The sequence below is a fragment of the Natator depressus genome, chromosome 6, assembly GCF_965152275.1.
Source record: "Natator depressus isolate rNatDep1 chromosome 6, rNatDep2.hap1, whole genome shotgun sequence".
NCBI lineage: Eukaryota > Metazoa > Chordata > Testudines > Cheloniidae > Natator > Natator depressus.
This window is the reverse complement of record NC_134239.1, coordinates 11909926-11922463: the sequence shown is the minus strand read 5'-3', so window position 1 is coordinate 11922463 and position 12538 is coordinate 11909926. Positions and strand designations below refer to the sequence as shown.

Here is a 12538-nt window from a genome sequence, read left to right as displayed (position 1 = left end):
CACTCAGACACAGGATCCATCCCTTCCTCCCCATAACTTTGCAGGCAAAGTGCAGGAGCATGACAAGCTTCTGGAAGAGCGGGTTGTGCTTGGCTTCCCGCGGGCCCTTGATGTGCTTCACCTTGGACCATTTGTTGTGACCAGCAAGGGTGGCACCTGAGGTGTGCAGGGCCCGGCACAATGAGCAGGGGGCAGGGGCAGCTGCTTCAGCGCCAGCACCGAGGCCAGAACACACCATCTGTATGGGGCACCTGCTCTCCCCATGGCACTCGGCAGTGATATGGGTGTGAACTCCTGAAACACACATACACACTACAGCCACCTGTGAGCTCCTGTAACGCTCATGAACACACCGCCCTCCTCTAACTCACACACAGTTGTCGTTTAACACACACATTACAGGGGATCACACCCCAGGCTGTCATCCCCTGTAAGTAACACACACACCAACATCACACAGCCTAACAACAAACACACCACACATCCAGAGCCTTGTCTTATTGTTTCAGAGTAGCAGCCGTGTTAGTCTGTATTCGCAAAAAGAAAAGGAGGACTTGTGGCACCCTGGGAAAAAAAAAATTTTTTGACTCCAACCAGAGACTGCTGAATTGGAATTAATTTGCAAATTGGATACAATTAACTTAGGCTTGAATAGAGACTGGGAGTGGTTGAGTCATTATACTAAGTGAAACTATTTCCCCTTGTTTATTCTCCCCCCCCCCCGCCGCCGCCCCCCAACTGTTCCTCAGACGTTCTTAAAAAGAAAAGGAGTGCTTGGGGCACCTTAGAGACTAACCAATTTATTCGAGCATAAGCTTTCGTGAGCTACAGCTCACTTCATCGGATGCTGTAGCTCACGAAAGCTTTTGCTCAAATAAATTGGTTAGTCTCTAAGGTGCCACAAGTCCTCCTTTTCTTTTTGCGAATACAGACTAACACGGCTGTTACTTTGAAACCTGTCAGACGTTCTTGTTAACTCCTGGAAATGTGCTGGAAATGGCCCACCTTGATTATCACTTCAAAAGGTTTTCTCTCCCCCCACCCCACTCTCCTGCTGGTAATAGCTCATCTTAAGTGATCACTCTCCTTACAATGTACATTTTTTCATGGTCTGTGTGTATATATAAAATCTCATCACTGTACTTTCCACTGTATACATCCGATGAAGTGAGCTGTAGCTCAAGAAAGCTTATGCTCAAATAAATTGGTTAGTCTCTAAGGTGCCACACGTCCTCCTTTTCTTTTTGTCTTACTGTGACACACACACACTCCACAGTCACGTTGTGATCTGTAAAACACTCACGTTACACAGCCTTCCTGTACCCCTCAGACCCACACACAGCTTGGGGATTGATCTCCTCAAATGCACACACCAACCTCAGGCAGCCAAGCAGCAACCACAGCCCGAACCGTGTGTTACTGTGACACTCCCACGCTGCACAGCCTGGCCAAGGCCCTCTTGTACCCACTAGTCCCCGCTCTCCTCCCAGAGCCGAGGGAGTCCGGGCTCCCAGCTCCCCACAGCACAAGGGGGCCCCACGCACATGTCAGGGGCGGGGACCGGGCTGCCCCCTTACGGGCTCCTGCCGCCCGGGGACCAGGTGCCGCGAGCGCCCCCAGCGGCCGGACTCGGGACCCAGGCGTCCGGGGGCGGGGGGCTGGGCCGGAGGGTCGCTGCGCTGGGGCCTCCCCCGGCTGCTGGAGCTGGCGGCGCAGGCGCTGGGGCCGGGCGGGGAGCGGGCGGGAGGCGGCCCCGGGGAGGCACCAGCCGCGGGGCGGGAAGTCGCTGCCCGGGCGGAGGAAGCGGCCGGGGCGGAGCCGAGCCCGGCGATGGCTGCAGCGGGGCCGGCGCAGGTAGGACGCGGGGCGGGGACTCCCCGGCCGGGCACTGGCTGGTCCCGGCTGGGGCCGAGGGGGGCCGGGGCCGGGGCCGGGTCCCTCCCGCGCTAGTGACCCCGGGGCTGGGGGCTGCCGCAGCCGGAGCGCTGGGGCCGGGGAGCGGCGCTGGGGGCCCCGGGCCGGGCGGACATGCGGAGCCGGGCGCGGCCCCTTCCTCCGGGCGAGGCCCCGGGCTGGGGCTGGAGCGGAGGGTGCTGAGTGTGTAACGCTTGTGCCAGCAGCTGCGGGTGGCGTTTGAGGACGTGGCTCTGTATTTCAGCCGGGAGGAGTGGGAGCTCTTGTCCCGGCCAGAGAAGCAGCTGTACCGGGACCAGATGCTGAGGAATTACCGGGCCCTCGTTTCCTTGGGTAAGGACCAATTTATCTCTACTCATAGCTGTCCAATGTCTGTGTTCCCTTAATGCCACCCCTGGCATGTGCCACCCGATGGCTGAGTAGTGGCAAATGACAGCCTCTTTCAGTTCGGCTTCCTGTTGAAGAACTCAGGGCTACAGAGCCTTGGGCTAGTCTTAGTGTAACTTGTTTACCTACCTCAGTCCTGGCACAGGGCTGGTTGCAAACAGCATATGAGCAAATAAGACTAATAAGGCAGGAAGAAAACAGCTCCCCACCTCCCCAGAAAGAATGAACATCATAATCTTAACTGTACATTTGAACAATTCTTGCACGCTAAGCAAAAAAATGGTAGGTCTGTATAACAGTGACACCTGCCAGGACTCAGTCCCAAAGCAAATTGAGAAGGATCATAGACATTGCTGCTTCAGAGTACGAACTCAACTTGCCTGGCGGGAGACGGGACGAAATCTCCTCTAAGGAAGTTTAATTTCTTTATTCTCCTGCTTGAGATCTCTTGTGCTTTCCTCTCAAGCAGTGTCTGAGATTGGGGCCTCATCGCACCGAGTGCTGCAGAGACAAACACTGACCGAGATCGGAGCCCTACTGTGCTGGGATGCACCGACATATAAATGAGTCCCTACCCGCAAAACTTTAGTAATAAAACTGATTAATTCCCCCCAAACAGGCTATTCAGGTTCCACACCAGACTTAATCCACCAGATAGAGGTTGGGGAGGCAGAGCTCTGGATTCGGGATGCTGAGGACTCCAGGGAAAGCTCCGGGCCAGAGAGCCCATTCCGAGGTGAGTCGTAATAATCCAATCCCTTCTGATTTACGCACCTGCTAGTGGACGGCTCCTTAATGTAGAAGGCAAAGGCAGAGTGAAATCCACTGCCTGGGAACTGAAGGGGACAAATGGAGGCTGGGAATTAGGGGCCAGTATTTATTTTGGAAGGGAAGAAGTTACTGGGCTGGAGGCAGGAATCACTGGGGGAGTTTCCCTGGCTGGGATAGGCAGGAAGCCAGGCTGGATGGGCACAATGATTGATATCTATGAATCCTAGAAATTATAGAAATGTAGGACTAGAAGGGACCTCAGTAGGTCATCTAGTCCAGTCCTCTCTACTAGAGACAGGACTACGTATTATCTAGTCCAGGTGTTTGTCTAACCTGTTCTTAAAAGCCTCCCATGATGGAGATTCCACAACCATCCCAGGTAATTTGTTCCAGTGCTTTACTACACTTAGAGTTTGGAAGTTTTTCCTAATATCTACCCTAAATCTACCCTGCTGCAATTTAAGCCCATTACTTCTTGTCCTGGCCTCAGTGAATAAGGAGAACAATTTATCACCTTCTACTTTGTAACAACCTTTTATGTACTTGAAGAATCTTGTTAAGCCCCCCTCAGTCTTTCCTTTGCCAGGCTAAACAAATCCAATTTTTTCAATCTTTCCTCGTAGGTCATGTTTTCTAGATCTTTAATCATTCTCATTGCTCTCCTCTGACCCCGTCCAGTTTGTCTACATCCTTTCTGAAGTGCGGGGCCCAGAACTGGACACAGGAGTCCATTTGAGACCTTACCCGTGCTGAGAGGAGTAGAAGAATTACTTCTCACATCTTGCTTGCAACACTCCTGCTAATACATCCCAGAATATTTGCTTTTTTTCTTTTCAACAGTATTACATTGACTCATATTTAATTTGTGATCCACTGTAACCCCAGATGGTTTTCTGCAGTACTCCTTCCTAAGCTGTCATTTCAGTTCTGACCATTTCTCCAGTTTGTCAAGATCACTTTAAATTCTAATCCTGTCCTTTAATGCGCTTGCAACCCCACCCAACTTTAAATTGTTCATAAGAATATTAAGTTGGTTAGACATAATTTGTTCTTGACAAATCCATGCAGACTGTTACTTATTACTTTATTTCCTTCTAGGTCAGGAGGTCTCAAACTATGTGGCCTGTGGGGCTCCAGCAGTTTTGGGGCCGGGTCTCTCCCTTGGCCCCACCTGCCACCCCTCAGGTGTGGTCCCCCGCCCCCGGCAACTTACAATGGCCCGGGGCCCCGGCAGTGCAGCAGAGCTGAGCGGTGTCTGCCTGCTCACTCCACGCATCTGCCAGCCCCCACTAAGCACATTAAGTTGGTGGAGGGCATCCACAGTACCATGGCTAGCATTGACTCTTGGAACGGTGCACTTTGGGTAGCTATCCCACAGTTCCCGCAGTCTCTGCCGCCCATTAGAATTCTGGGTTAAGCTCCCAATGCCTGATGGGGAAAAACATTGTTGCGGGTGGTTTTGGGTGCATGTCGTCAGTCGCCCCTCCCTCCGTGAAAGCAATGGCAGACAATTGTTTTGCGCCTTTTTTCTGCAGCAGACGGTGCAATAGGATTGATAGCTGTCCTCGTAAACGGTGTATGGCTCCACCACTTCTGCTGCAACTCTGCTCTCCTGTGAGCTGGAGGCTTCTGCCTCGGGCTGCTCTCCCAGACGGCAGCACAACGCGGTCGCGCCTACCCCTTGCTCCCGTGGCTCATGAAGCCTGGACAGTAGTAAGGAGCATTTCAATTATAGGCTGAGCAAGGTGGTTTTGGGTACATGTCGTCATTCTCCCCTCCCTCCGTGAAAGCAACAGCAAACAATTCTTTTGTGCCTTTTTTCCTGGATTACCTGGGCAGACGCCATAGCACGGCAAGCATGGAGCCTGTTCAGTTCACCGCTGCAGTTGTGACCATTGTAAACACCTCGCACATTATCCTGCAGTATGTGCAGAATCTGCAAAACCGGGCGAGGAAGCAATGACAGTGCGATGACGATAGTGATGAGGACATGGACTCAGATGTTCCTGGAAGCACAGGATGTGGCAGTTGGGAGATCATGGTGCTGTTGGGCCAGGTTCATGCCGTGAAACGCTGATTCTGGGCCTGGGAAACAAGCAGACTGGTGGGACTGTATAGTGTTGCAGGTATGGGATGATTCCCAGTGGCTGTGAAACTTTTGCATGTGTAATGCCACTTTCCTTGAACTTTGTGACTTGCTATCCCCTGTCCTGAAGTGCAAAGATACCAAAATGAGAGCAGCCCTCACAGTTGAGAAACGAGTGGCGATAGCCCTGTGGAAGCTTGCAACGCCTGACAGCTACCCGTCAGTCGGGAATCAATTTGGAGTGGGCAAATCTACTGTGGGGGCTGCTGTGATGCAAGTAGCCAGTGCAATCACTGACCTGCTGCTATCAAGGGTAGTGACTCTGGGAAACGTGCAGGTCATTGTGGATGGCTTTGCTGCGATGGGGTTCCCTAACTATGGTGGGGAAATAGACAGAACGCATATCACTATCTTGGCACCAGACCACCAGGGCAGCCACTACGTAAATCGCAAGGGGTACTTCTCAATGGTACTGCAAGCACTGGTGGATCACAAAGGACGTTTCACCGACATCGACATGGGATGGCTGGGAAAGATGCATGACGTTTGTGTCTTCAGGAACTCTGGTCTGTTTGAACAGCTGCAGGAAGGAACTTACTTCCCAGCCCATAAAATTACTGTTGGGGATGTTGAAATGCCTATCGTTATCCTCGGGGACCCAGCCTACCCCTTAATGCCATGGCTCATGAAGCCGTACACAGGCACCCCGGACAGTAGTCAGGAGCCGTTCAACTATAGGCTGAGCAAGTGCAGAATGGTGGTAGAATGTGCATTTGGACGTTTAAAAGCTCGCTGGCGCAGTTTACTGGACCTTGACGAAACCAGTATTCCCATTGTTATTGCTTCTTGCCGTGTGCTCCACATTATCTGTGAGAGTAAGGGGGAGACGTTTATGGCGGGGTGGGAGGTCGAGGCAAATCGCCTGGTGGCCAGTTTCACGCAGCCAGACACCAGGGCGATTAGAAGAGCACAGCTGGGCGTGCTCTTGCTGCCTTTCCCGCGTCAGATCCCCCAGACAGCGGAGCAGTTTGCTCCCCCATTAGCTTGAGCATGGCGTCCTGCCTGCTCTCATCGCGCGCCTCCCTCCTCTCATCGCATTCATTGAACGCTTTCCGGGACTCTGCCATTGTATGTTTCCGTGCATTCAGCTGGGCTCTGTCAGTGCGGGAGGACTGCCTAAGCTCTGAACACATGTTGTCCTGAATGCATCTTTTTTCGCCTTCTAATCTGGGACAGCCTCTGGGACGGAGATGATAGGGGGAGCATGGAAACATTTGCACCTGCGGGAGGAGAAAAAGGGAGAGTAGAATTTTAAAAGATACCAAAGGGGAGACTCTTTCTCAGTGAAACATGCAATTCATGGTACATTTAAAAGGAGAGCCTGCGGTTTCTGTGCCGATGCGCAACACGACCCCCCTCCACCACCACCACCACGTGGCTCTGATCAGGGCTGAGCCCTTTAAGCCAAACGCGAACAGCCTAGCGTGAGCGGACTTTTCCAGTAGCATTACTGGCCATTCCAGTAGCATTAATGCATCCCAATTCTTCAGGGCAAAGGAATCATTAAACACACTTTCTTTTAAACCCTGTCTCGTATTTACAAAGGTACACCAGAAGTGCCTTCTCTGGCATCATAGTGCCAGAGCCCGCCTTGGGAGGGGGTGGAGGGTATTGGCTCCAGGGTGATGAACAGTTCCTGGCTGCCGGGGGGAATGGATTCACCGCTTGCTGCCTGTGCACTGCCCTCTTCCTCCTCCACAAAATCATCCTCCCTGCTCTGTGAGACCCCCCTTGCAGGTGTCCACGGACAGTGGTGGGGTAGTGATAGCATCCCCTCCCCAGATTTGCGTGCATCTCATCATAGTTGCGGCATGTATGGGGCTGTGACCTCAAGTGACCGTTCGCCTCTTTTGTCTTTTGGTAGGCTTGCCTGAGCCCCGTAATTTTCACAGGGCAGTGCTGTGTATCCCTGGAGTAGCCTCTGTCCGTCATGCCCTGGGAGATTTTCTCATATATGTTGGCGTTCTGATTTTTGAACAGAGTTCTGCCTGCACAGATTCTTCTCCCCATACTGCGATGAGATCCAGTCCAGTACCTCCCGGAGCTGGAGCTCATTTGCGCATCTGGGACTGCATGGTCACCTGTTTGTGCTGGTGAGCTGTGCATGGTCACTGATGAGCTCACCATGCTGCTCAAACAGGAAATGAAATTCAAAAGTTCCCGGGGCTTTTCCTGACTACCTGGCTAGTGCATCTGAGTTGAAACTGTTGTCCAGAGCGGTCACAGTGGAGCATTCTGGGATAGCTCCCGGAGGCCAATACTGTGGAATTGTGTCCACAGTACCCCAAATTTGAACCGGTGATGTTGATTTTACCACTACTCCCCTTGCCAGGGAGGAGTACAGAACTTGATTTTAAGAGCCCTTTAAGTCGACAAAACGGGGTTCGTTGTGTGGATGGATTTCGTTTTAATTCAACCTAACGCGTTTAAATTCAACATAATCATGTACTGTGGACCAGGCCCAAGTAATTCATAACTATTTTCCTTTCCTATTTTAGGCTCAGATCCTACCCCATTGACACTGGTGTTCACTATCTTAGTTGACTGATTACTGCTAATTTTTTTGGTGAAAACGAAACAAAAGAGGCATTTAACAGTTTGGCCATTGCTGCTTTTTCTCTTATTGTCTCTCCCTCTTCATTTAGTTATGGGCCTAGCCTGCCCTTCGTCTTCCTCTTGTTTCCCTTGTATTTATAAAATGCTTTCTTGTTCCTCTTTATATCCCTAGCTAGTTTAGCTTTTTGTTTTGCCTTGGCTTTTCTAATTTTGTCCCTACATGCTTGTGGTGCTTTTTTGTTTGTTTGTTTGTTTTTAAATATTCATCCTTTGTAACTTGACTTAGTCATACAAGAAGTTGTCAAAGTTCCTTGCCCACTCTGAACTCTAGGGTACAGATGTGGGGACCTGCATGAAAACCCCCTAAGCTTATTTTTACCAGCTTAGGTTAAAACTTCCCCAAGGTACCAATTATTTTACCTTTTGCCCTTGGACTTTATTGCTGCCACCACCAAGCGTCTAACAAATATATATAACAGGGAAAAAGCCCGCCTGGAAACGTCTTTCCCCCCAAAACCCTACATCCCGTTTCCTGGGGAAGGCTTGATAAAAATCCTCACCAATTTGCATAGGTGAACACAGACCCAAACCCTTAGATCTTAAGAACAATGAAAAAGCAATCAGATTCTTAAAAGAAGAATTTTAATAGAAGAAAAAATAAAAGAATCATCTCTGTAAAATCAGGATAGTAAATACCTTACAGGGTAATCAGATTCCAAACATAGAGAATCCCTCTAGGCAAAACCTTAAGTTACAAAAAGACACAAAAACAGGAATATCCATTCCATTCAGCACAGCTTATTTTATCAGCCATTTAAACAAAAGAGAATCTAACGCATATCTAGCTAGATTACTTACTAAGTTCTAAGACTCCATTCCTGTTCTGTTCCGGGCAAAAGCATCACACAGACCGCGAGAACCTTTGTTTCTCCCCCCCTCCAGCTTTGAAAGTATCTTGTCTCCTCATTGGTCATTTTGGTCAGGTGCCAGCGAGATTATCCTAGCTTCTTAACCCTTTACAGGTGAAATGGTTTTTCCTCTGGCCAGGAGGGATTTTAAAGGTGTTTACCCCTCCCTTTATATTTATGACAGAAGTAGAAACTCTTTTTTTTTGAGTTTCAGGTCATTGAAGATCTCCTGGTTAAGCCAGGGAGTCTTATTATCATACTTCCTCTCTTTCCTACTCATTGGATATCTGTGACCTAGGATGGGACCTAAAAATGATGGGACCTCAAAGCTGTGAAAGAGAAGTGGATCGGAGATGGGGAGGTTGGGAGTTGGAAGAGGGTGGGATAGTGATATGGGACAATGTGTGGAGGGGGAAGATTTGAGGGATGCTGAGGGAAAGAGAGAGGTCTCTGTGGTGGGGGAGCATATGGGAGCTGCATTTACCTAGTGGGTAGGACATTGCAGTAGGATTCAGAAGATCTTGGTTCAGTTCTAGAAGCGAGTCACTACAGCTCCAGCATGCCTCAGATTCCCCAGCTGTGTAATGGAAAGGGCACTGGGGCTATGAGGATAAAATCCATCTGTGTGTGTCAGTGGGTCTGGCACTGGGGGTCAGACAAGCACCTGGCTAGAAAGACACGCCTGCCGGTCCATAGACCGCAACACCACCTTCTAGGCTTCCCATATCTCAGAAAATCATACCAAGCCGGGGTGCCCAAGAGATTTTTCAAATGGGCTTCATGCCTGCCCCTCCTGACTCAGGCTGTACGTGCTGGTGCCCTAAGGCCCTTGGCACCTGGATCCAGAAATACTTCAGATGGGGACAAAAACCTCCTTGCAGCCTGGGAGAGCATCCCAGAGTCACTGGCCCTTGGCAGAGAAGGCGCTGTCCTCTCGAGGTTTCCACCTCACCCCCTCTCTGCTGCTTCACTTCACACATGACCTCTCAGGCTGGAGAAACCTGCCCCAGCGAACAAGGAGAAAGATGGGCGTGACTCAGGGCAGGGCAGGATCAGTCACGTGTGATGAGTGTGAGGTAACACCACACGGAGGACGCCATTTTGTAGAGCAGGTCTCCGGCACTTCCAGCGCTTCACTGTAACGCTCTAAAACTGCCCCACGTTCCAGGCAGCTGCTGCTGGGCATGTTTGGTAGCCAGACGAAATCGTCCTTCAGGCCACAGCTTGGAGTACCCTGGTGTATAGGCTGGGTGTGAGGGAGTGGGGGTGGAATGGCCATTGTTACATCCCCTCTCTTCCTGCTCTCTTAGTGGCACGAAATCGTTCTTACTTACATTGCTTCAGTGTCCATGCTTAGCCCAGCCCTCAGCTTGAATGCAGTCTGTGGCTGTCTGTAGCTCAAAGGCCTGCCAGGTAGCAGCCATTCACCCCTTCCAGCTCAGCAGTGTCACTGATTGGGTTGTAAAACAAGACATGGTTTTCTGATTGCATCACACAAACCCTGAATGACTTGTCATCCCCTCAACCCACTTCCCACCCCCAAAAAACCCCCTACCCTTTTGAGGGTTTTAGTTTAGTTTTAGTTTTGCACAAAGAGTGAAACGTCAGGCAGAGAGTAAATGACTGCTTTAGAAGGAATTCCTTGAAAAGGACTCACTCCCCCGCAGGAATAAACTGCGTAGTTCTAAGCAGCTTTAGACCGGTCTCACTGCATCAGCATGAGCTAGTTTTGAACCAATATGGTTAAAACAGCGCAAACACTGTGGAACAGGCCTCATGGTATAAAACAGGAGAATGTGAAGAACCAGCCACATGTAAATAGAAACCTCTGATTGAAATATAACCAAAATCAATTTGAAACAAACCCTGGACCCTATTTTTTAGCACTTAGAGCACCTAGTTCTGGATAAGGGCCCTGTTGTGCCAGGCACTGTCTGTATTCTGGGAAAGCTACAGTTTAATCATCAAAGAAAACCCAAGAGGTGCATGGCGCACGAGGGAGCAGGCGCTAGGTGCTGCAAACAACATAGGGTAGAACCACCCTGAGTCAGGCTGCAGATTTGTCATGGCATTTTGTATAAAAAATTACAGAAAATTTAGTAAAAGTCACAAGTCACTAAACTTCCTGTGACTGCTCCTTGATTTTTAACAAAACCTGCCCTCTTCCTCGCCATGGGGCACCCACCCAGCACCTCCCCCAGTGCTGCAAACCTGACCGCAGCCTGGTGCAGAGGGGTTGGTGCGGGCTAGAGAGGATCTGGGTGGCAAGGCCATTCACTGTAGTTTGGCTTGCCTCCCCTACCATTATCACTGGGGGGCGGGGGCAAATCTGAGTGGTGCTGTAACCCCGCAGACCAGGTCTCAGTACCCAGAGAGAGGCGTTCTGTGAGACAGAAGCCGCCATTGCAGGGTGAGGCACCCATCCAAAAAACAGTCACAGACAAATGGTGAAATCGCTCCATCTGTGACATTTTCCATCCTTGACAAACCTGTAGCCTTAACCATGAGCTCTCTCCAGCAGGGCTCGGGATCCTGGGGGGAACGCGGACACAGTCTGAATGTGGAGAAAGCACGGTAGGGAAGCAGGATTCCACATCCCACAGAGGGATCCATGCACAGGACGCAGTCCATCCCCGGGGTAAACTCAGCCAGAGACCAGACCTTGCTACACACCAGAGACTCCCCATGGGCCAGCGTCCCCACCACTGCATCGACTGCGCCAAGAGGTTCAGCAACCCGTCCGCGCTGAACCAGCACCAGTGCACGCACACCAGGGAGTGGCTGCACCGCTGCTCTGACTGCGGCAAGGATTTTGCACAGAGTTCAACCCTGAGAACACACCAGCGCACACATCGGGGAGCAGCCGAACCACTGTTATGATTCTGGTAAGAATGTGAAAAAAACCAATCCACCCACCCAGCACCAGTGCACGCACACTGAGGGGAGGACATTCCGACACACTGGCTGCAGCAAGAGCTTTGCACGGGCCTCCTCCTTGCAATCACATTGGTTCTTTCACAGCCGAGAGCAGCAGTACAGCTGTGCTGACTGGCGCAAGCACTTTGCTAGATTGGCCAACCTCACCCGGCACCCGGTCACGCACACCGGTGCCCCTCTGCCACCGCCAGGGCCTGAGGGGCTTCTGGCAGCCCGTGGGCCTGACACAGCGCCAGCAGATGCAGACCAGGGAGTGGTCCTGTCCCCATGATGCCCAGCAGAGAGACTGGGGGGCAGGGGAGGGGATTTGGCTGAGCAAGTGTGGGGAAGAGCAGACAGGTGGAGGGAGTTTAGAGCAGATGATCACAGCCTACTGCATTAGGGAGCCCTCCCCCTCATGTAGGTGGGATCCAGCCATGTCTCTCTTTCTGTCCTACACTCACTCACTCATTTCACTGGGGTGTAGCCAGGATAACCCCTTCTCTCTCTCTCTCTCCTCCCGTCTAGATGGGACCCAGCCAGGAACTTCCTCCCCCCCACACCTAGCTCTGTTCCAGCCAGCGGGTGACTCTTGGGTGACATCTAGAGGTGGGATTTGCAGTCCTCCTTCAGCATGAATCGGGCTGAGGGGTAGGGTAGGACAGCCTAGTGTGTGTGATTGAAAGAAGATTCAGGAACTGCACATGCTGTCTACTTTAAATAGGAATGTGATGAAGAAGAACTACGCCCCTAATGTGTAACAAAGGTCTGTCTAACCAGGTGTTTCTTTGCTATTAAAAAAGCTGATGCATTCACACAGCAGGTGGAAAAGCCAATGTAAAGTGCAACCAATCAAAGTGTTCCAGGCCCTAACTGACCATGAGGCCTGATGAACTGTGTGACTGGCAGGTGCACAGAGAGAGTTTCCCATTACTCCTGG

At 51.1% G+C, this 12538-nt stretch overlaps 1 protein-coding gene across 1 annotated transcript in view; it reads left to right on the top strand.

Moving 5' to 3' along the window:
• Nucleotides 1-12267, top strand: part of LOC141989695 (zinc finger protein 92 homolog) — a 30082-nt gene extending 17815 nt beyond the window's left edge. Inside the window, exons 2-6 of the mRNA XM_074956630.1 lie at nt 1602-1854; nt 2121-2247; nt 2921-3037; nt 11204-11567; nt 12127-12267. Coding sequence (XP_074812731.1) covers nt 1602-1854; nt 2121-2247; nt 2921-3037; nt 11204-11562 — 856 coding nt within the window. The 3' untranslated portion in view covers nt 11563-11567; nt 12127-12267. The remainder of the gene's footprint in view (nt 1-1601; nt 1855-2120; nt 2248-2920; nt 3038-11203; nt 11568-12126) is intronic.
• The last annotated feature ends 271 nt before the right edge of the window (nt 12268-12538 follow it).